The sequence below is a fragment of the Microcebus murinus genome, chromosome 5 (genome assembly GCF_040939455.1).
Source record: "Microcebus murinus isolate Inina chromosome 5, M.murinus_Inina_mat1.0, whole genome shotgun sequence".
NCBI classification, from domain to species: domain Eukaryota; kingdom Metazoa; phylum Chordata; class Mammalia; order Primates; family Cheirogaleidae; genus Microcebus; species Microcebus murinus.
Window position 1 is genome coordinate 90,556,866 of NC_134108.1, and position 21,669 is coordinate 90,578,534.

The 21,669-nt window shown below is 33.1% G+C and overlaps 1 protein-coding gene across 1 annotated transcript in view; it reads left to right on the forward strand.

Moving 5' to 3' along the window:
- BMP5 (bone morphogenetic protein 5) overlaps positions 1-21,669 on the forward strand; it is a 123,980-nt gene that overhangs the window by 70,792 nt on the left and 31,519 nt on the right. The window contains exon 3 of the mRNA XM_012780792.3: positions 6,029-6,177. Within this exon, the coding sequence (XP_012636246.1) occupies positions 6,029-6,177 (149 nt within the window). The remainder of the gene's footprint in view (positions 1-6,028; positions 6,178-21,669) is intronic.

Consider the following 21,669-nt stretch of genomic DNA (forward strand, 5'->3'; position numbering starts at 1 on the left):
AATAAGTACAACCAGAGATGAAAAAGTAAACATCACAACTTATAATAGAGAAATCCAAAGGATCATTAGATATTTCTATGAGTAACTGTGTGTCAATAAATTGGAAAACCTAGAGGATATTGATAAATTTCTAGACATATACCAAGATTGAACCAGGAATAAATAAAAAACCTTATTAAACAAATAACAAGTAATGAGATAGAAGCAGTAATAAAAACTCTACCATCAAAGGAAAGTTGAGGATCTGATGGCTTCACCGTTGAATTCTACCAAACATTTAAAGAAGGACTAATACCAATCTTATTCAAACTATTCCCAAAAATCAAGGAGGATGGAATACTTTCAAACTCATTACACAAAGTGTGTATCACTTCAATACCCAAACCAGACAAAGATACAACAACAACAATAAAAAACTATAGGCCAATCTCTCTGATGAACACAGACTCAAAATCCTCAAAAAAATACTAGCAAACCAAATTCAACAACACATTAAAAAGATTATTCAACATAATCAAGTGAGATTCATCCAAGGGGTGTAAGGATGTTTCTATATACTCAAATCAATCAATGTGATACATCATATCAACAGAGTGAGGGACAAAAACCATATGATTGTTTCAATTAATGCTGAAAGAACATTTGATAAAATTTAACATCCCTTCATTATAAAAACTCTCAAAAAACTGCTCATAGAAGGAACCAACCTCAATTCTGTAAAAGCCATATATGACAGATCCACAGCTAGTATGATACTGAAAGGGGAAAATCTGAAAGCCTTTCCTCTAAGCTTTGGAATAATACAAGGATGCCTGCTTCCACCACTGTTATCAACACAGTGCTGAAAGTTCTAGCTAGAACAATCAGATCAGAAAAACAAATATACAGCATCCAGATTGCAAAGGAAGAAGTCAAATTATCCTTGTTTGCTCAGGATATGATCTTATATCTAGAGAATCTTAGAGACTCCACAAAAAAACTATTAAGGCTGATAAACAAATTTAGTAAAGTTGCAGGATACAAAGTCATCATACAAAAAGCATTTCTGTATAATAACAGTAAACAATTTGAAAAAAGTAACCAAGAAAGTAATCCCATTTATAATAGCTATAAATAAAATAAAATAAAATACCTAGGAATGAACTTAACCAAAGAAATGAATTGTCTCTATATGATAACTATAAAACACTGATTAAAAAAATGGAAGAAGACACACACACAAAATGGAAAGATATTCCATGTTCATGGATTGGAAGGATCAATATTGTTAAATGTCCATACTACCAATAGCAATCTATAGATTCAATGCAATCCTCATCAAAATACCAATGACATTCACCACAGAAATAGAAAAAATAATCCTAAAATTTATATGGAACCACAAAAGACCTAAAATAGCCAAAGCCATCCTGAGCAAAAAGAACAAAACTGCAAGAATCACATTACCTGACTTCAAATTATACTACATAGCTGTAGTAACCAAAACTGTGTGATACTGGCATACAAACAGACACATAAACTAATGGAACAGAATAGAAACCCCAGAAATAAACCCACACATCTATAGTGACCTTATCTTCACCAAAGGTGCCAAAAACATACACTGGGATAAGGAAAGTCTCTTTAATAAGCAATGCTGGGAAAACTGGATATCCCAAAAGCAGAAGAATGAAACTAGACTCTTATCTCTCACCATATATAAAAAGCAAATCAAAATGGATTAGAGACTTAAATCTATACAAAACCTGAACCTATGAAACTACTAAAAGAAAATGTTGGGGAAATGCTTCAAGACATTATTCTCGGCAAGGACTTATTGAGAAATACCCTCAAAATACAGGTAACCAAAACAAAATTGGGCAAATGAGACTACATTAAGCTAAAAAGCTTCTGCACAGCAAGGAAACAATCAACAAAGGGAAGAGACAACCCACAGAATGGGAGAGAATATTTGCAAACTGCCCATATGACAAGGGAGTAATAATTAGAATATATAAGGAGTTTCAACAACTTGATAGGAAAAAAAGTCAAATAATATGATTAAAAAATGGACAAAGATCTGAATAAACATTTCTCAACAGAAGACATACAAATAACCAATTAGTACATAGAAAAATACTAAACAACATTAGTCATCAGAGAAATGCAAATCAAAATTATAGTGAGATATCATCTCACCCTAGTAAAAATGGCTTTCATCAAAAAGACAGGCAATAATAAATGTTAGAGAGTATGTGGAAAAACGGGAACCCTTGTACACTCTTGATGTGAAAGTAAATTAGTGCAACTACTATGGAGAGCAGTATGGAAATTCCTCAAAAAACTTAAAATAGAACTACCATATGAGTCAGCAATCCTACTGCTTGGTATATATCCATAGGAGGGGAATTCAGTATATCAAAAATATATCTGCACGCTCATGTTTATTGCTATTTAACACTATTCACAATAGCCAAGATTTGGAATCAGCCTGAGTGTCCATCAGTGGATGAATGGATAAAGAAACTGTGGTCCAGATACACAATGGAATATTATATAGACACAAAATGAAAAGTCCTGTCATTTAAAACAACATGGGTGAGACTGGAGAACATTAGGTTAAGTGAAATAAGCCAAGCACAGAAAGACAAATCTCCATGTTCTCTCTCATATGTGGGAGCTAAATATTAAAAACAATTGATTTCATGGAGACAGAGAGTGGAATGATAGTTACCAGAGGCTGGGAAGGGTCTGTAAGAGGGGGGATAAAGTGTGGATGGGTAATGGGTGCAAAATATAATTATATAAAATGAACAATATTTGATAGCATGACAAAGTGGCTATAATCAACAATAAGTTAGGGTCTACTTTAAAATAACTAAAAGAGTAGAATTAGAATTGGAATGTTACTAGTGCAAAGAAATGATAAATGCCTGAGATGATGGATACCCCAATTACCTTGATTTGATTAATTTGCATTATATGCCTGTATCAAAACATCACATGTACCCTGTAAAAATATCCATCCATTATGCATAAGAATTTTTAAGGGAGAAAGTTGGACAAAGAGACAGCCTAGGAGAAATGATGTGAAGAGACAAAGGAAGAAGACAGTCATCTACAAGCCAAGGAGAGAGGCTGGAACATATCTTTCCTTCATAATTCAGAAGAAACCAATTCTGCTGACACTTTGATTTTGAACTTATAGCCTCCAGAACTTTGACACAATAAATTTCTATTGTTTAAACCATTTAGTCTGTGGTATGGTAGCTTTAGAAAACTTACACAAACCACTCTGAAATATTTGTTTACATACATTTATGTACATGGACTTTCCTTTGCTAGAATACAGACTTTGGTTTTCGTTTCACTATTGAAATTGCACAATATTTAAAGGAATTTAATGTATTTCGAATTTATTTTTGCTACAAATAATTTTCTACATATGTATTTTCTCTCTATTGCATTTCTTTGAAATGCATTACTATTGATAATTTTCCTTTTTGGATGTTGTATGAATTTCTCTAAAAAGTCAAGTAAAAATGATGAGACAAGACAACTCTAATAAATTTATCTTATACTGTTCATGAGAAATACTTAGGATATTTCACTATTCCCAGTGATGTAAGTGTCATATTTTAGTGGAGAAATTTTATACTTGGAAAGAAATCATATCTAACTTTCCACAGAATACGTGGAGATTTGTTTTTAAGGAACTGTTATGAAAGTTGATATATGAGTGAAAATTACAAAATTATTACCATTGTGTTTATAACTAATAGATTTGATTTTCCCCAAGGATATATTCTATTCTGTAGATAATACAGAAGAGTTTATTTCAAGAAAAGAGGAGAAATTAAAGAAGTTGTTAGTCAAAAACAAAATAGCTTGGACCAAGTATAGGAAACTGTGGCACTTATGAAATCAACTGAACTTCCGTAACTTTTCAGAAGTGAACTAGAAATACAGTTTTTAGACTATGTTACTTCCTAAATTTACCTTTCTGTGACTTGCATCACTGAAATTCAGTTATTTAGGGCTTGCTTGAGTCCTTCGGCTGATGCTTTTTCTAAATATATTCATTAAAACTGAAACTGTATTTTTTCATAGACATGGTAGAAAGTTTTGAGATTTAAACATGAATAGTTCAGGAATTATTTTTCCTGAAAAGACAGCACAAATTAAAAATAATAGAAAAAAAAAAACACCTAATGACTACCTATGGATATTTGTTAATTTTGCCTCTATAAATTTACCTTCTTGCTCTCTTTTGTTTTTTCAAGTATTTCCCAATATCGTGCCAAGGGATGACATTATAAGCGTCGCAGCGTTGATTAGGTCATTTTTTGCCATATTTCAATTGAAAGCTGTGTAGCACTGGAGTATTCCCCAAGGTACAATGTGACTCCTGTTTAAGAAGTGAATAGTATGATTAAGTTAATTCCAAGATTATAGTCTCAGAGATATTTACCAAATATCTCAAAACTTTAAGGACAATCCTTATTTTCATGTCCATTTATTTGGCAGAGTTTTCAAGTTAGGAGGAAGAGGAAGAATTTAATTGACGTACTATGACTCTGTGACTACAGTGGATCCTTAAAATTCAACTGGGAACTAAAAGATGCTTTGGGCTATATGCTTGTCATATGTCTGCATTATCTCGAACTTAGTCCTGTATCAGATATGCAAATAAGTGTCTGAAAACTTCCTCTAAACGATATGCAATTCTGGAGTGGGGTAGCTGGAAGATTTAATTGATCATATTATAATTATTTGAATTGTTCTAGGTTAATGAAAGAATAGTATAAATCAAGTTAAAACAAAGAAACAAAGATGTAGTCTCTAAAATATTGACTGAGAATTTTTTATACTTTATTTCTGTTACAAATGGTTCGATTTTAGAGTATTTTTCTAAAGAAACAATGTATGTATTATTTACTCAAAATTTGCTTTTTATATTTTATAAGCCACCCTTGAAGTGACTTCGGTGATATATGAGTAGATAGATGGCAAGTGCAGTACAATAGTGTTTAACATAGCTGATCATGACATAGTTCTGATTTTCTTTATGTAAGTGATATGCTCTTTACAAATTCAGTACAGTATAAAAGGTCATAAAAATGCATAATGGTGTTATTTCTACTCCGCTTGAAAGAGTTCCAGTGTTTTACAATTAACCTCTGAGCCTCAATTTCATCAATATGAGAGAGCTGTCATAAAGATTAAAAGTCAGAAATAGGTGACATTTAGCTCAGAGACTGCCTATAGTGAAGGAATAATAAATAAAATAATTCAAAAATATTTACGCATTTGTAAATTTAAGGCTAAATTTAAGACTCAAAAAATTTCATATTCAGAAAGGTTAATAACAGTAACACTGTGCAGAATATCCTAGAACGCGCAAGTTCATGTTCACAGCCATTACTATCCCCAGGGCACTTATACTTGTAGAAGATGTAAAAGCAAGTCATGGCAGATTGTGCCGCTCAATTTAGAGGCTTTATCCCTTAATCCAGTGGTGCACTCTGTGACCCTCTCTTGGCCTTTGGTAGCCATAAAATAATTATATAATAAAAAATGGAAAATGTTAGAAAGCTATCCCTCAGACAGATGCTTGAATCATATCCTGCCTGTGCTCCATCCTTTTGAAAATCCACATTCATCCAAACGGGAGCAGCTACTTTCATTTCTGTCTCTGTTTAGTTTAATCCTTTGTTTTGAGGGCTGCTTACAGATGGAGGTTTCGGGGGAACATTGATGGCTAGGGACCAAATTAAGAACAATAAGTCAGTTTGGAAAGGCCAGTGAGAAGCAGGAAAATGGAAATTACTTTCAGATAGATATCACTAATCTGCACCAGGTTCGGATCAAGAGCTTAGCAATAAAGGGTCTGCATCTTATTACTCATCACTTGAGTCACTTGTTCTTTTATTAACTTCTGTTATTTTAAAGAGTGCTTTCGGAATGTTTTCACTTAAGTATAGGAAATGATGATCTTCATTCAAACCTTTGACTTTTTTTTTTTCCTTGTTGTTCTTTTTCTCCTTAGGGATGCAGATCTGTTCCTGTTAGACACAAGAAAGGTCCAAGCTTTAGATGTGGGTTGGCTTGTCTTTGATATCACTGTGACCAGCAATCACTGGGTCATTAATCCACAGAACAATCTGGGCTTACAGCTCTGTGCAGAGACAGGGGATGGTAAGTGCTGAATTTCATATATTTTTTTTGTGGGACTTATTTTGACACATTGAGAGTTACTGCATTTTGAGTGATTTACCCAATATATGTTTTATACTTATGATGTACAAGTTAGCACATTCCATAGGATAGTGTAATACTGTATTAATTAGTGAATCAATTTAGAACATATTGATTTAACATAGTTATTGTCAGGCACTGGAGTAGGGGAGTGAAGAAGAAGTAGGTACCACTACAGCTCTCGAGATATTGTTAGTCTGGTGCTGAAGACCTATATGTAAACAAGTGGCACTATTATAATGATATCAAAAGAAAGCTATATATGAAGTGTGATGGATCTATATCTTGATTGTGGTGGTGGTTACACTATATAATTTGTAAAAATTTATAGAACTATACATCAAAGAGTGAATATTACTACATGAAATTATATCTCAAAACCTAACAAAAGGGCAAATATAAATAAATAAATAAATAAATAAATAAATAAATTTACATATAAAGGTGCTAGGAAAACAAAGGAGCTACCAATAATGCATGGGGGTAAGAAGGATGGGGATGGAATAACAGGCACCAAAAGCTGCAGAAAATAATATAATATAAATAATATAAAGTTAGGTGTTAACATATTGCAGTCTTTCCACTGTTCCAGAATCACCCCGTGGTAGTGATCTGTAGGAAATCCTCACTTTTAAGAAGCTCCAGAAGTAATTCTTATGTTCACAAGTATTCATTGAGCACCTACTAATGTGTCATGCACTTGGCTAGATTCTGGATATACAAGTGGGAGCAAATGCAGATGGATTTATGAGACTTGCAGTTGATTGAAGAACAAGGTAGTAATCACACAGTGATGTTAGTGAATGTGTATCTTTATATACTGAGAAGAGCCCAGTGGACTTGTGAATATAGACCAGTGAGTGGATTTGAGCTGCAATCTGAAAGACAAAAAAGATGTGATTAGGGGTAAAAGCTGGGGGCAGGCATTTCAGACAAATGGAACAGAATTTGCAAGAACTGTGGTGAGAGGGACCTTGGCACATTTGGTCAGAAGGCCAGAGAAGCCAAGGCCAATTTATTCAGAGCTTTATTGGCCTTAGATCACTCACAAAGTCCAAACATTTGAAATTCAAATCTGGAACTTTCAGGCCATTTAGAATTATATTTGTCATGGTAAGAAGATAAAACAAAATTTAACGGTGTGTTAGCTTGATTGGTAATTTTTAAATATTTAGAAATACACCATGTGGATCTGGCGTGTGTTCTTATTCCACACCCTACAATTGTCATAACCAGACCTAGGGAAGACAAGTTTTAAAAAGACAATTAATAGGTGAATGTACCTTATTTAATTTCACTGCTTTTAGTTTTTTGCAGAATCAGGCAAGAGAAACATTAAACCTAGAGTCTGTATCATTCATTCCTTCTTGCTGTATTACACAAAAACTTTGCTTACTGAACCACAGAGTTAAGTAAAAGTTGGACATGTCTTCAACCTCTTTCAAGGGGTTCATCATTGTAAGCACTAAGACTTCATGGTGGTGGTGTTTTACCTATAATTAGTTTCACAGCTTATGGATTCTACCATAACCCATGTTGTGACTCCAAGGATTCTGTATATGGAATGAAGTTGACAGACACTAATCAAATATATTATAGGGTTAGACTTGTGAAGGCTTTATGTGCCTCAAATCTCGATCTACAAAAAGAAAGGTCTTACTCTAAGTGTTATAGACAACGTTTCAGAACTTTCCTCTGCCCTCAAATCCAGACTTTTCCATGGATTTCAATTGCAATGCTAAATTTTTATAAACAATTCAAATATTTTGGATTATAGGTTATTTTCCAATTATGGCTTTGAGATTATCATTAAGGATCCTCAGAGTTCAAGCATTATAGTTGGAGACTGAGAAAAGCACATATTTAAATCATCTTCCAAGAATTCTTACAATGTTAAAGTACTGTACATTTATGGTCAGAAATTTGACTGGGACATCGGCCCTGTGGGGTAAGCCACTCGTTTCTTCCCTGGTATGTGGTCCAAACAAGAAAAATCAAATTAGTGGTATGTGCTTCACTCAGTCTTCTCCTTGGGGATATGCTTGAAATGTCTAACTAAACAAATTAAGGAATCTACGAAATATGATCAGCCTGTTTCCTTTTAATTTCCATCTCGCCTCCTGCCCTATGTGAATTTTCTGAAGTTTCACTCTTGTTTTTTTTTTTTTCTCTTGTATTGGTTCAATCTTTTCCTATTTACATAACTTACCTTCTATTTTGCTTTTGATTTATATTTTTCTCTCTGAGAATAATTCTATATTTTGACTTACCCTTTCTCCCTGATTTATTTCTCTTTTCATGGTTAATTTTACTCTAAATTATTATTATGTTATAAATAGTACAAAATATTTTGTATTATTCATCTTTTTTGGAGCCTGAAATAAATCAATATTTCACTCTTTTCAAGGTTTCCAAATTATTTAAGGGTTAGGTTTGAGGTGTACGGTCTGTTGTTGCTTTTATCTCAGTAATATTGCCTAATATGAAGAATATTAAAATGGTTAAATGTGCTAGGCAAGCTGGCTTTTTGCATTTAAGTAATAATTAAAACAGATTTTAGTCAGAAGTGGAGCATATATGGCTTTAGGAAAGCAAAGGATCTTCATGGTACCTCACTTGTATTAGCTGCAACCTCATCAAGAATATACATGTGACATTTTTTCTGTAAATATGAATTAATTATATGCTTCAGTTTATTAAAGCCTCACTCCTTACAACTGCTGGTGTTCTCACAGTGACATTGCTTCAGAGCCGACAGACCATCTTCTATGTGCAGTAAAGGATTCTGAATATTTTTACTTCTCAGCAAAATGAATTAAAAATCATGAAAGAAGGATACTCAGTAAAGTTTGCTTTCAAATTCATTTGTTGACACTTATTCATTTGTCCAACATAAAATTATTGTGTACATATGAACGTAAAATGGTAGGTTAAAAGAGAGTATACTCTGGGAGACAGATATATGCACTTAACGGTAGGAAGAATAAAGTAACTCCAATGCTAAAAACAGTGATACGACCAAGACGCTATGGGAAAGCAGAAGAGACATGGTTAAGGACAACTGGGACAGAGCCAAAAGAACCATGGCAGAGATGCCTTTTAAGCTGGGTCAGCTGAGTAGAAGTTTAAGAACCAGAGATGAAGAGGGAGGGAGTCACAGGAGAGTGGGGAGTGATGGTAGTAACAGAAATTACTCCTGTATGAGGAAGCAAAGTGAGGAAATGCGTAGAATGACAAAATGGCATGGTATATTCTGGAAAAAGTTAGTACAGAGTTGGTTAGAACAGCTTTCATGTAGAAAATATGGTTGCAGACACTATTAGGAAAGTTATCTGGGGACAAATCATGTAAGGAACATGAAATCTAAATTAAGTAGAGTATGCTCTTGTAGCTTGATCATGAGTCATAAAAGAACTAGTCTTGTTGCTTTAATCCATCACAGTAACACTGTCTCGATTACATATTTGAATGAGTATCATTTCATGAGGTGATGAGATGTGTTTCTCGTTCACAGTGTACCTTCATTGCTTGGCATGATGCAGGTTATAGGTATCAGAAATGTCTTGACTGATCATTGAATGAGTTTGTGATATGAAAGCCTGTCTTAGGCCACCTGCCACACTGACACCATGTTCCTCTTAAAAAGACATTCCAAACTGTGAGTTTTGGGTCATTGATAACTAAACCAGTTTGATGTAACATAGGAGCAGGATTTTGTAGAAAAAACCCACAGTAAAGCAGTTAGTTTCAATCATAAGGAAAATAGAAAGTCAGTAATGTGTATTATTAAATTTTGTTTCTCCTGCCGCTGTGAAGAAAAAAATAGCAAAGAGGCCTAAATATATTTTAGAAATCAAAAAGCTGCTGAAATAAAAAGTAGCATTTTGATTCCTCAGAGAGCCTGTGGAAAATATGTCAGTTTGTGAAATACTCTTTTTAGAAATTTGACAAATGAACTGCAATGGATTTGGCAAGAGAGTTTAAGTGTTTTATTTATTTTTATGCTGAACAGATAATTCTCATAGCTCCATATGTTTGTTTCAGCAAAATAAAGAAAACATATGAGCAAAAAAAAAAAAAAAACCCAAAAATACATTGCTGCTTCTTAATGGCAAAATCTATATATTCCAGACAAGATTTTTATATCCAAATGTGTAAAATCAGTTTCAAAGTTTTCAAGCACTCTCTCATGGTGGTTAATAAACCTCTATGAAAAAATAAGTACTATTTTTGTTTTTAATAGCAAATGAGTGAGCTTACATCTGTCTTAATTTATTGTAAGATTTTCAGTTCTCTAAATTATCAAGGTACATTAATTATCTGACTTATTAAGTCTTTATTAACATGGCTAATAAATCTACAGTAATGATTTTTTCCTACAGACATATGCACATAGTTTATTACACAGATAGCAACTTAAGCTAGCTTTTAAGACTTGGGTTTTTTTCCCCTAAACACTATAATTTTCCATTGTTTGATGCTTTATATAGTTTAAACCTTCCAAGTAAATTAATTCCTTTTTTCAAACTTGGGTTTATAGAATAATTTAGAGATGGAAAAACAAAGATAGTATTTTTGGGTTCATTAGAATGTCTTTAAAAAAATATTCTATGTTTTCAGACATTTTAGGTTTGGCAATACTCAGAATGAATTTTGCCAATGACTTTTTTCTCTTCTATTCGAACTCGCTTATACATCAAGGAAAATTCAATCCGTATGTTTCTGATTCATTTGTATTCAAGTCATCAAAATGTTGTTTTGTCAGAGTATTGTTTAATGTCCAAGAAACATTATAAGGTTCTTTTTGTAAAACAAGACTCTAAAAGCCATTTTTTAACAAAGTCATGGCATAATTTTCAACCATATCAAGGTAAAACTTCAAGTTTAAAGGCCGAGATTTCAAAGTTTCACTCAATTTTGTACCCAAATCAAGAAAAAGGATTTCAGAGGTATTAAGCTGTCAAATTAAATTTCACTAATAAAATTGACACTTAAATGTAAAATTAAAAATTTATAGTTATCGATTATGGATAACTTAGAATTGGAAGTTTTGATATTTAATTTAAATGGGGAGAAAGATGAATAGATAAAACAGACAGCTCCATTTTGGAAATATAAATTCTAAGAAGAAATCATTAGGAAAACTATATTTAAATCTTGGCTCTGATAAGATATTTACTATTTAATATTTAGCCATAGCATCAATAAAATGAGCATAGGAGTGCGAGTTTATATTAGACGATAGTGCCTAGCACACATGGCAAGACAGGAGTAAAGGTTTGTATGCTGAATTGGACTGGAGTTTACAGAGAGGCTTTTCAGTTACATTAGTTCTGGGTGGCATTCCTGTAAGTTAGGAGTTCTTTTATTGTGAAGGTTTTATAGATGATTTAAAGGAGTTTTAGATGAATTCACGAATAATAGTTCACAGGGGAAAGCTAAGATTGATATAATTTTGAAATTTTGAGTTGGCAGCAGAGTGTATAGGTGGTTATGCTATTAGGCTCATCTTTAATAATTTTGGTTGATAAAACAATTGTTGGTAAGAAGCTTTTAAATATGTTTCAATCTGCGGTGTGAAGCCGATAGAAATGAACACTCAGAGATGTGTGTCATGATAAATTGATGCTTATATTGTTTGAGCATTCATAGGCACCATGGAATACTAAATTGTTAGTACTTAATATGATAGTGTTTTGCAGCCTAACCATTTTATCCTTAGAGAAACAACAGTTATTTTTAGGATTACTAATTCTATCAGTGAAAATAAAGGAAAAAAAGCTTGTCACTCAATTATATATAAGGCAAATTTATTAAAGGCCAACCTACATTACCATAAAAAAAAAAAGTCTCCAACCAAAAGATGCCTCAGTATAAATTACAAGTATTTGACTTAGTAAACATATTTGTAAGCCTTAACACATTGACTATCATGTAAGTTGTATTTAACTCATGCTAGTTTTGAGCCTGGGGCCTCATGAAGCATATGTAACTCACATGTCTGTACCTTAGGAGCCAAGTGAACTATTTTTCACGTTGCATATAACTCACATGTAGAAAACAATAAAAACAACATATTTTTCATTAAATTAGAAAGGATCGTTTTCTTTTCAAAGTTTTTATTCCATTTTTGTAATAAAACGCCATGGCCCCAAGGGGTAAAAAAAAAAAAAATTTCTAGTGTGGCAGTCAATGTCTTAAACAACAAAATGGCTTCTTACAGAGATAATAGAATTATAGGCAGGATTATAATGCTCACAGAACACATAGTTAAAAAATATTGATAGTCTTTGTTAAAGAGGAGGGTCCAATGGTTCATAATATATGTTGTGCTAATATTTATAGTAAACCACTTAATATCCTTAAACTATATAAATACAGTATCAATGGTATTTCCCATAAAGGAATCAGAAAGTTGAAGATACCTCATGAATAGATTGGAAGAACATCAGAGGAGACCTATTTGAAACTCAAGGAAACAAACCGCTGTAATAGTTGCCTCCTTCTCAGGTTTAGATTATAACCTTTGCTGGTCAACAGCTATATTTCCACTTTCTTCTACTTGTTGGTTCACGGGAGTTTTCTCTATTTTATTTTTAGACGTTATATATTTAAGAGATTTTCTAAAAATATCCACAATTTAATCCCCTTTAATTTTTGCCAAGAGTATTGTGCAAACTTCAAAGAAAGTCTTTAGTTATCAGGAAAATTAAGTTGAAAGTGGGTAATTTTAAATTTTATTATCCAGGATTTTGCTTATTGTCCAGGATTTTGCTGTGTTCTCTACTCTTTTTTTTTTTTTTTTTTTTGAGACAGAGTCTTGCTTTGTTGCCCAGGCTAGAGTGAGTGCCGTGGCGTCAGCCTAGCTCACAGCAACCTCAAACTCCTGGGCTCAAGCAATCTACTGCCTCAGCCTCCCAAGTAGCTGGGACTACAAGCATGTGCCACCATGCCCTGCTAATTTTTTCTATATATATTAGTTGGCCAATTAATTTCTTTCTATTTAGACGGAGTCTCGCTCTTGTTCGGGCTGGTTTCGAACTCCTAACCTTGAGCGATCCGCCCACCTCGGCCTCCCAGAGTGCTAGGATTACAGGCGTGAGCCACCGCGCCCGGCCTGTGTTCTCTACTCTTCAACCTGTATTTATGTTTTGTTCATTCCTGGTAATTGACAACAGTTACAACCATTGTATTAGGTTATTAAATATGAAATGTCCAATTTTGAATCAAAAGTTTAGCTTATTATATCTCAAACAAGAAACAGTACAATTAATCAAAATATGTGCCTAAACTATCAACACAGTTTTGCCATCTTAGTGGGTAGCCTGTTATGTTAGCAGCAAAGAAGCCTGTAGAGTGAGTGGTGATGAGATCATGAAAGACATTTTCCAACAGTTTGAGAATTGAATATTTTTCAATTCTCAATGCAAGAAGTGGTCCAAAGCCTGAAAGCAGTGTAGTCAATCTGGTGTATACAGTGGAGGGTTTCCAAGCCCAGCTTCTGTATTTTGAGCAGTGTTGGTTTTTTGCAATGTGATCTTGCAAGAGAATTTGTCTCTATTGACCAATCTCAGTTGCTTAATCGCAAGCATCCTCATCATTTCGTCCAATTGGTTGCAGTAGACATCCTCTGTAATTGACTGACCAAGTTTCATGAAGCTGTAGTGGATAATACCAACACTGGACCATCAAACAGACACCATTTCCTTTTTTTGATAAATATTTGGTTTTAGACTGTGTTTTGGCATTTTATCCTTATCCAACCATTGTGCTGAATGCTTGCTGTGGTCCAAAAAGAATCCATTTTTCATCACATGTAACAATATGGTGTAAAAATGGTTAGTCTTGTGTTGTGACAGCAAAGACAGGCAAGCTTCAAGACGATTTGTCTTCTGATGCTTGTTTAATTCATGCAGGACCCATCTATCCAGCTTCTTTACCTTGCCTAACAGTCCAATATTGTTGGAATAGCAACATCAAACCTTGCTGCTAATTCACATGTAGGTTGCAATGGATTTGTTTCCACTACAGCTTTCAGATCAGCATTGTCCACTTTAGTCTCAGATAACCTACCGTGTTTCCCCGAAAATAAGACAGGGTCTTATATTTATTTTTCCTCAAGAAGACACCCTAGGGCTTATTTTCAGGGGATGTGTTATTTTTTATAACTACGGTACAACAAGCTACATTTATTCAAATATAGTTAAGTCGTCTTCTTCTGGAACATCATCATAACTATCCAAACCCTGAATTCCATCCTGAATTTCTTGCAACTCTATTTCCTTTAGAACCATTGGCCCCAATCTCTCATGTTGAGCAATAGAGCTCCATGGAGCAGATAAGAAGGGCTGCTCATCTTCTTTCCTGCTTCATGATGAAATGCATGGGTTGTGCAGATATGCTGCATAGCCACGCCCATCACTGGGTCTTATTTTCGGGGTAGGGCCTATATTGCACAAATGCTTACAAATCCTGCTAGGGCTTATATTATGGGTAGATCTTATTTTCAGGGAAACATGGTACATGGCTCATTTTCAAGATTAAAATCACCAAAATGAAACTTCTCAAACCATCGACGAAATGTGCATTCATTAGCCACACCCTTCCCTAACACTTCATTGATATTTCAAGTTGTCTGCGTTGTATTGGTTCCACAACGGAACTCATATTAAAAAATAACATGCACTTTTGATTTATGCATGTTTCTACAAAAATTGCTCTAAAAATCTTGAAAGATAATCACAAGCCAAAATGTGCATTTGAAAGAATGAAGATGTACCTTCACACAGACACAAAAAAAGTGTCAAAGTGAAATGTCAAGAGATATCAACTGTCAAACTTAGTACTGAAGGAAATGAGACATTCCATTCCATAATAACCTAACATTAAGGAATAGAATTAGTCCTTTTCTATAACCTTGAGTTGTTTTTATTCCTATTGTTCTTATGTGCACAGTAATTTTACATACTCAAAAAATTTTTCTTCAAAATTGCAATCTCCTGCTAATATCTCCTAAACATCCCTTGGTAAAATCAGATTTTTCCAAATTTCCACAACTTTTGAATAAATCTATTTCTAATTTGAAAAATATATTCAAGTATCTAAAGTCCTCCTGTGATTATATATTAAACAAATATATGTTACAATTTTATATTATGTAAACTTTATGAGTGCATATGTGGAGAAATGAAGAATTCTCAATGTAATATCTACTTAAATTTAATATGCCCTGGAATGTGCTGTTTGTAAATAAAAGTATCTGGCTAGTAAGTTTGTTATGTTATCCTTGGGATCCCTATGGGGCAGTCATTTTTACCTCAGGGGAAAAATCCCAAATTAAACCTCTATGTTGTCAAATGACTATTTATCTGTGTCAAGGGTCAGATGATTCTATGTGGCTGGTTAATCTAAATATCAGCTGACAGTGCTAATAAGTAGCAGAAGAAATTCAGAGATCAAAGGTGATATTTTTCTTTTTCTCCTGCTGTTTTGACTACAGTTCCTCAATATTATTTATCTAAGTTCAAAAAGTTGAATTATGTCCACTTATCGGAAGATCTTTTAAACATTTTAAGATTTGATAATATTCCTTTCCCTTATCTGAACTTTATCTTACAAAGCAATTAAGCCATTTTTGTTCATAAACCATATGGCTCCCTTTTTGCTGAATTTATGGTGATGACAATTGGTTTCAGATAAATAAATGAGAAAGTCTCTGTATCCAAGGAACTGAAAGAACTACATATCTCACTAGATTTTCTGAAAGGAAAAAGGAACATATACTCCCATGATTTGTTCTAGATAAATATTATTATAAATAAGTAGGATTTTATGTATTGTTTAATGTTTAGTATAATTAGAACTTGACTTCTGGAGGAATATTTAAGAATAAATTAGGAGGATAGTTGGAAGAATAGTTATCTTCAAGTACTTGAAGAAATAAAATGAATAATTAAAACTGAATTTTTTTTCTCCATAGTCTATAACTCCAGAAGTTAAATCAATGTGCAAAAAACCAGCAGATATAGGGCCCAATATAGGAAAAAGTTGCCTGAAAAATGGAAATTAGTGGCCGTGGAACTGTTTGCTCTGTGAGGAAATGAACTACATGTGACTCAAAGAATTCCCCACTTACTTGACCTCTTGTCTAGGCGTTATTATATTGCATAAAATAATTTCTCAGGTAATTTCTAGGGTCACTTGCAACCTTGCTGCATCAAATAATGATAAACCAATGGTAACCAATAAGCATATATTTACATGTTAAACATTACGCATGTATAAATACTATAGAGAGATAGGGTACAGCAAGTGGAAATGTATCATCTTAAAGGAGCTTGATATTAAATAGTTACATTCAAACCCAAACTCAAGATATTGTATAAAGTCAGAGATGAAGTAACCGGTAACAGGAAGCAATAAAGGTTAGAGATACACATTCTCAGGTAAATCATGTGAGGGATCAAATATTAATATAAATTCATCATTGAAAATCTATGTTTATTAAGGTCTCTAGTGAGCTCTTCTTACAACATTTAGCAGGATTATATTTCCTTTTACTTTAAAAGCCATAATAAATTTTTTAGGATCATAGCAAAACATAAAATTCAATCTATGTTTTTGAGCAAAATATTTTAGAGTGGCTTCTGCTTCTATCATATTTCTATAGAATTTCAAAAACATTAAAATATAAATTACCTATGTCCATGTATTAGTTTGTAAAAATCATTTTTTATATGAATCAAGCCTTGGAAAGATATTTAAAAGATAGTTAAAGAAAACAATTGTATTGACCATTTTAATGTGAATGTTTAGAAAAGTATTCATTTGAAAGAATTCCTAATATTTATGGTAAAAATGACTAGATGTCTATGGAAAATAAATATGACATAGATTTCCCTTGGGATTTGAAATCAGTATTTGTTAATTTTATAAAACTGGTATGATGTGAGCATGGGTTTTCCAACTTGTGTAATGTCTTAAAGTTTATCAGAGATCATAAATTTTTCTTGTATGCTTTAGATTTTTGTCATTTGCCCATTGCATAAAAATGAGCAAAATCATCAATATGTCTTTCATGGCAGGAGTAACTAAATATAAATATTGGAGCACTGTTAAATTTCTACTTTGTTCAACCAAAGATCTCATTAATTCTCATATTAGCTATATACAGTTTTCATAAACTACACTTCATGTATTTTCAAACTCTATTTATCAAAACTTATTTTCTGTCTACACAGAAATTTGCTTTTTTACATTCTGATTCTAGTGATACCTTTTGTGAATATCCATTGTTCTTTCATGCTACAATATCATAGTTTTGAATCCCATTTGGTTAATCAAGTGGAATTCAAAGTACATTCTAAGTATATCTTTAGCTTAATAAGTATTTAAACCATGTATTTACTATAATAGTCAATTGAAATTATATTAATAACACTAATGGAAACTAACATTTACTGAGAGCTTACTAAGTGCAAGGCATTTTGCAAAAGGGATGTATTTTCTCCACTATTATTATCCCATTTTGTACATGAGGAAATTTAGAAAGTTTAAGAACCTTGCCCGTAATTCTAAAAGTGGTTTGTTTTCAGAGAAAGCCTCTTATATACTAAATCTTGCAAAAAATATTAATCTTGTACAACTTCCAAACTGAAAAATAAGTGTATTTTTTTTGATTTCCAAATAAAACAATGTTATTAAAAATGATTACTATGGGACAAGATTGAATTATATGTTGGATATGTTAAGAATTATCCTTGGGTTTTTATATTGTCTGCCTGAAGTTTAATTGTGATTTGGCCCACAAAAAGTGACTGACACTATTTCTACCATAACTTGTATTTTCTAAATGTAACTACTTCAATGTTTTGTCACCCTCACACAATTATAGTTAATTTGATAAATTCATAAATTAAAAGAAGCAATTTTTCTTCTGTCAATGACTTACTTCAACACGTAATTCAATTTAGCCAAATTTAATTTCTTTATTTTAAATTTGATAACGAACCTCCCCCTTCTTTTGTGCCCTACGCTGCCTTCGAATGTATTTTGATAGCCTCCCTGCCCCTTATTTTCTCTATTTTTCTCTCCCCTAATCCATACTTCTCATCGTGGAATCTTTATATCTGCAAGCCTCTTTGGATTTTATTTTGTATAGAGAAGTTTTTGGTGCACAGCAAAATTGAAAGGAAACTACCTAGATTTCCCATATAGCCCTGTCCCCATACATGCATAGCCTTCCCTACTGTTGACATTCCCCACCAGAGTGGTACATTTGTCACAATTGAACCTATATTGACACATAGTTATCAACCAAAGTTCATAGCTTACATTAGGGCTCATTCTTGGTGGTGTTTACTCTATGGGTTTGAACACATGTATACTAACATAAATCAACCATTTTAGTATCATGCAGAATATTTCCTCTGCGCTAAAATTTCTCTGTGCTCTGCCTACTTATCTTTCCTTGCCCCAGCCCCTGATGACCACTGATCTGTATACCATCTTCATAGTTTTGCCTTTTCCATAATTTCATATAGTTGGAATCATACAGTACGTGGCCTTTCAGATTGGCTTCTTTCACTTAAGAATATGCATTTAAGATTCTTCTATCTCTTTTCATGCCTTGATAGCGCATATCTTTTTAGTGCTGGATAATATTCCATTGTCTGGATGTAACATAATTTATTTATCTAATCCTCTACTAAAGGACATCTTGATTGTTTCCAAGCACTGCCAATTATGATAAAGCTGCTATAAATCTCCATAGGCAGGTTTTTGTGTGGACCTAAGTTTTCAACTCCTTTTGGTAAATATCAAGGAGCATGATTGCTGGATTACATAATAAAAGAATGTTTTGTTTTGTAAGAGACTAACAAACCATCTTCCAAAGTGGCTGTATCATTTTGCATTCCCACCAACAATGAATGAGAGTTTCTGTTGCTCGTTTGATATACCAGTGCTCTGGATTGTGGCCATATTAATAGTGTGTAGCTGATTGTTGTTTTAATGTGCATTTCCCTGATCACATATGATATGGAGCATCTTTTCTTTCATATGCATATATTCCATCTGTATATGTTCTTTAGTGAGGTGTCTATTAAGGTCTTTGGATCATTTTTTAAATGGGTTGTTTCTTATTGTTGTGTTTTAAGAGTTCTTTGTGTATTTGTGATAACAGTCCTGTATTGTAGGTCTTTTGCACATTTTTTCTCCAGGTCTGTGGATTAACTTTTCATTCTCTTTGTCAGTGTCTTTCACAGAGCAGAAATTTTTACTTTTACTAAAGTCCAGTTTACCAATTCATTCTTTTGTACATGGGGCCTTTGATCTTAAAGTATTAACTGACAATCAAGTTTATGGTTTAAAGCAGAGTGTAGCACATTCACCCTGAGGCTGGTTGAATACGCAGTTTCCAAAATTTATTAATTTTTTTCATAAAAGGTCAGCATAAAATCTATCTTTTCTCTCATCTCACCATCCCACCTCCTGATATCAAAGCTCATGATGAGTTGGTATTGTCTCAACCCTAAAAGGGTCTTGGACTTCTTGAATTTGGTTTTAAGAAGCAACACACTGGGGATTTTTATTTTCTGAAGAATTGAAAAGAAAAATCTCTGTCAATGAGACATATTTTCATTTGCCAGTGTGTTTGGCTTTGTTTTTATTCCTTTAAGCGGAGCTGCTTTTCTAAAAACCTCATATTCTTGAACAAACTGGTTTGAATGTAATTTACATATCCGTTAGTTCTGTTGAAAATGAAGAATCATGCTTCTGATTTTTTAAAAATGTCTATGCATATTTTTGATACATATAATTTTTATTAGTACTCTGAAATGTACTGTACTTATAGCCCAGATTAGTCTTGTATAATGATTTATAGAGAGAAAATATGTTTTCTTTGTAAACAGATGTTGATTATAGAATACGTTTAGTAATAAATTGAAAGACTCAACTTTGCTGTTTTTTCATGTCCATTAGATAAACAACATTTTAAAACCAGGTTTTAAAAGTAATTTCTTTTGTTTTAATTTATAGTCTGTTTATACTTGAATGCAAGCCATATGGTAAACATAATTTGCTTATCCAAAGTTTAGCATCACAACTCAAAAACACACATGAAAAAGCGTTTTAAAATCAATGATTTAAAGTAAGCAGTTACAAACAGGAGTTAGTTGCGGTTCATTATCTGCTGAAAGATATATTTTACCTTTTCTAAAAAAGTTTTTTCTTAATGAAAAGAGATATGGAAGTGTTTGGCTAAGTCTGTATTTCTGTTTTTGATTTTCCTTAATTCAGAACAGTAACCATGTAGCATCAAACTTGCCAAAGAAATGACAATGTCAAAAACATAGCCTAGCTTTTGTTGTTTGCTATAATCTGTCTTCTAGACTCTAACTATGGCTAAACTAATGATCTGAGGGGTAAATATTTTCATGGTAATATCAATTTAGGGTCACGAAAAATATAAAATGCTTTTTGTTTATCATCATACACTGGAGTTAACTGTTTTTCCTATTCTTTCTACTTGTTGATATATATTTGTCCAAGATGCATTGCAAAAATAACGGTAGTGCTGGTATTGTGCAGAAAGCACAAGTGAGAAGAGGAGAAAACCTTTACTCAGTATAAGGCATGAGCAATCACTGTGGTTTTGCACTATTGAGAGGTAAACTTTGGCATACCTGGTGAAAGTTTCCAAAGGAGAGAAGAAAACCAAAACGGAAACAAACAAACAAAAAACCAAAAGCATCTACCAACCAAAGCCAACAGTATATATTGTAAGTAGTGATCAAAATTTGGAAGAGAAGAAAACCAATTTGATAGGGAAATTATATATCCCCACTCCTTAAAAATGCATGCTTTCTCTGCAGTGTGACAAGGTTCAATGTGAGTGGAATAGAAACTGGGGGAACCACCTGCATTCCCGTGGCTGATAAGGAGTGCTGAGTCCTTGTCTTCCTACTTGCTAAGGAAAGTCTGATCCTGAACTTAACAAAACAAGCGACTATAACACTGTTCTCCACAGCTACAGTATGTGTATCACTGATAGACTATGAGAGAGATGGTTTTCCTCCTTTATACTCAATGTGGAAAGCTTTATGCAGAGATCCAAGACAAAAACATCAGCTCTAACCAATCCCCAGCAAAGGGAATGCTATGTACTTAGAGGAAAACATACCACTTTAGGGTTGACAGGGCTGAGTTAAAAATCTGACTCTTGTTTGAGCCTTGTTTTCATCATTTTAAAAATGTAACAATTGCCTTGTTGAGAGGAATAAATAAGATGATGTATATAAATCTACTGATATAAAATACCTGAATTCAATAGATGGGAGCTATTGCGTCTGTCTTAAAGTCAGAAGTATTGAATTAGTTAACTTTCTCAATTTCCAGTTTCCCTGATCCTTTTGAGACATACTTCTTGTT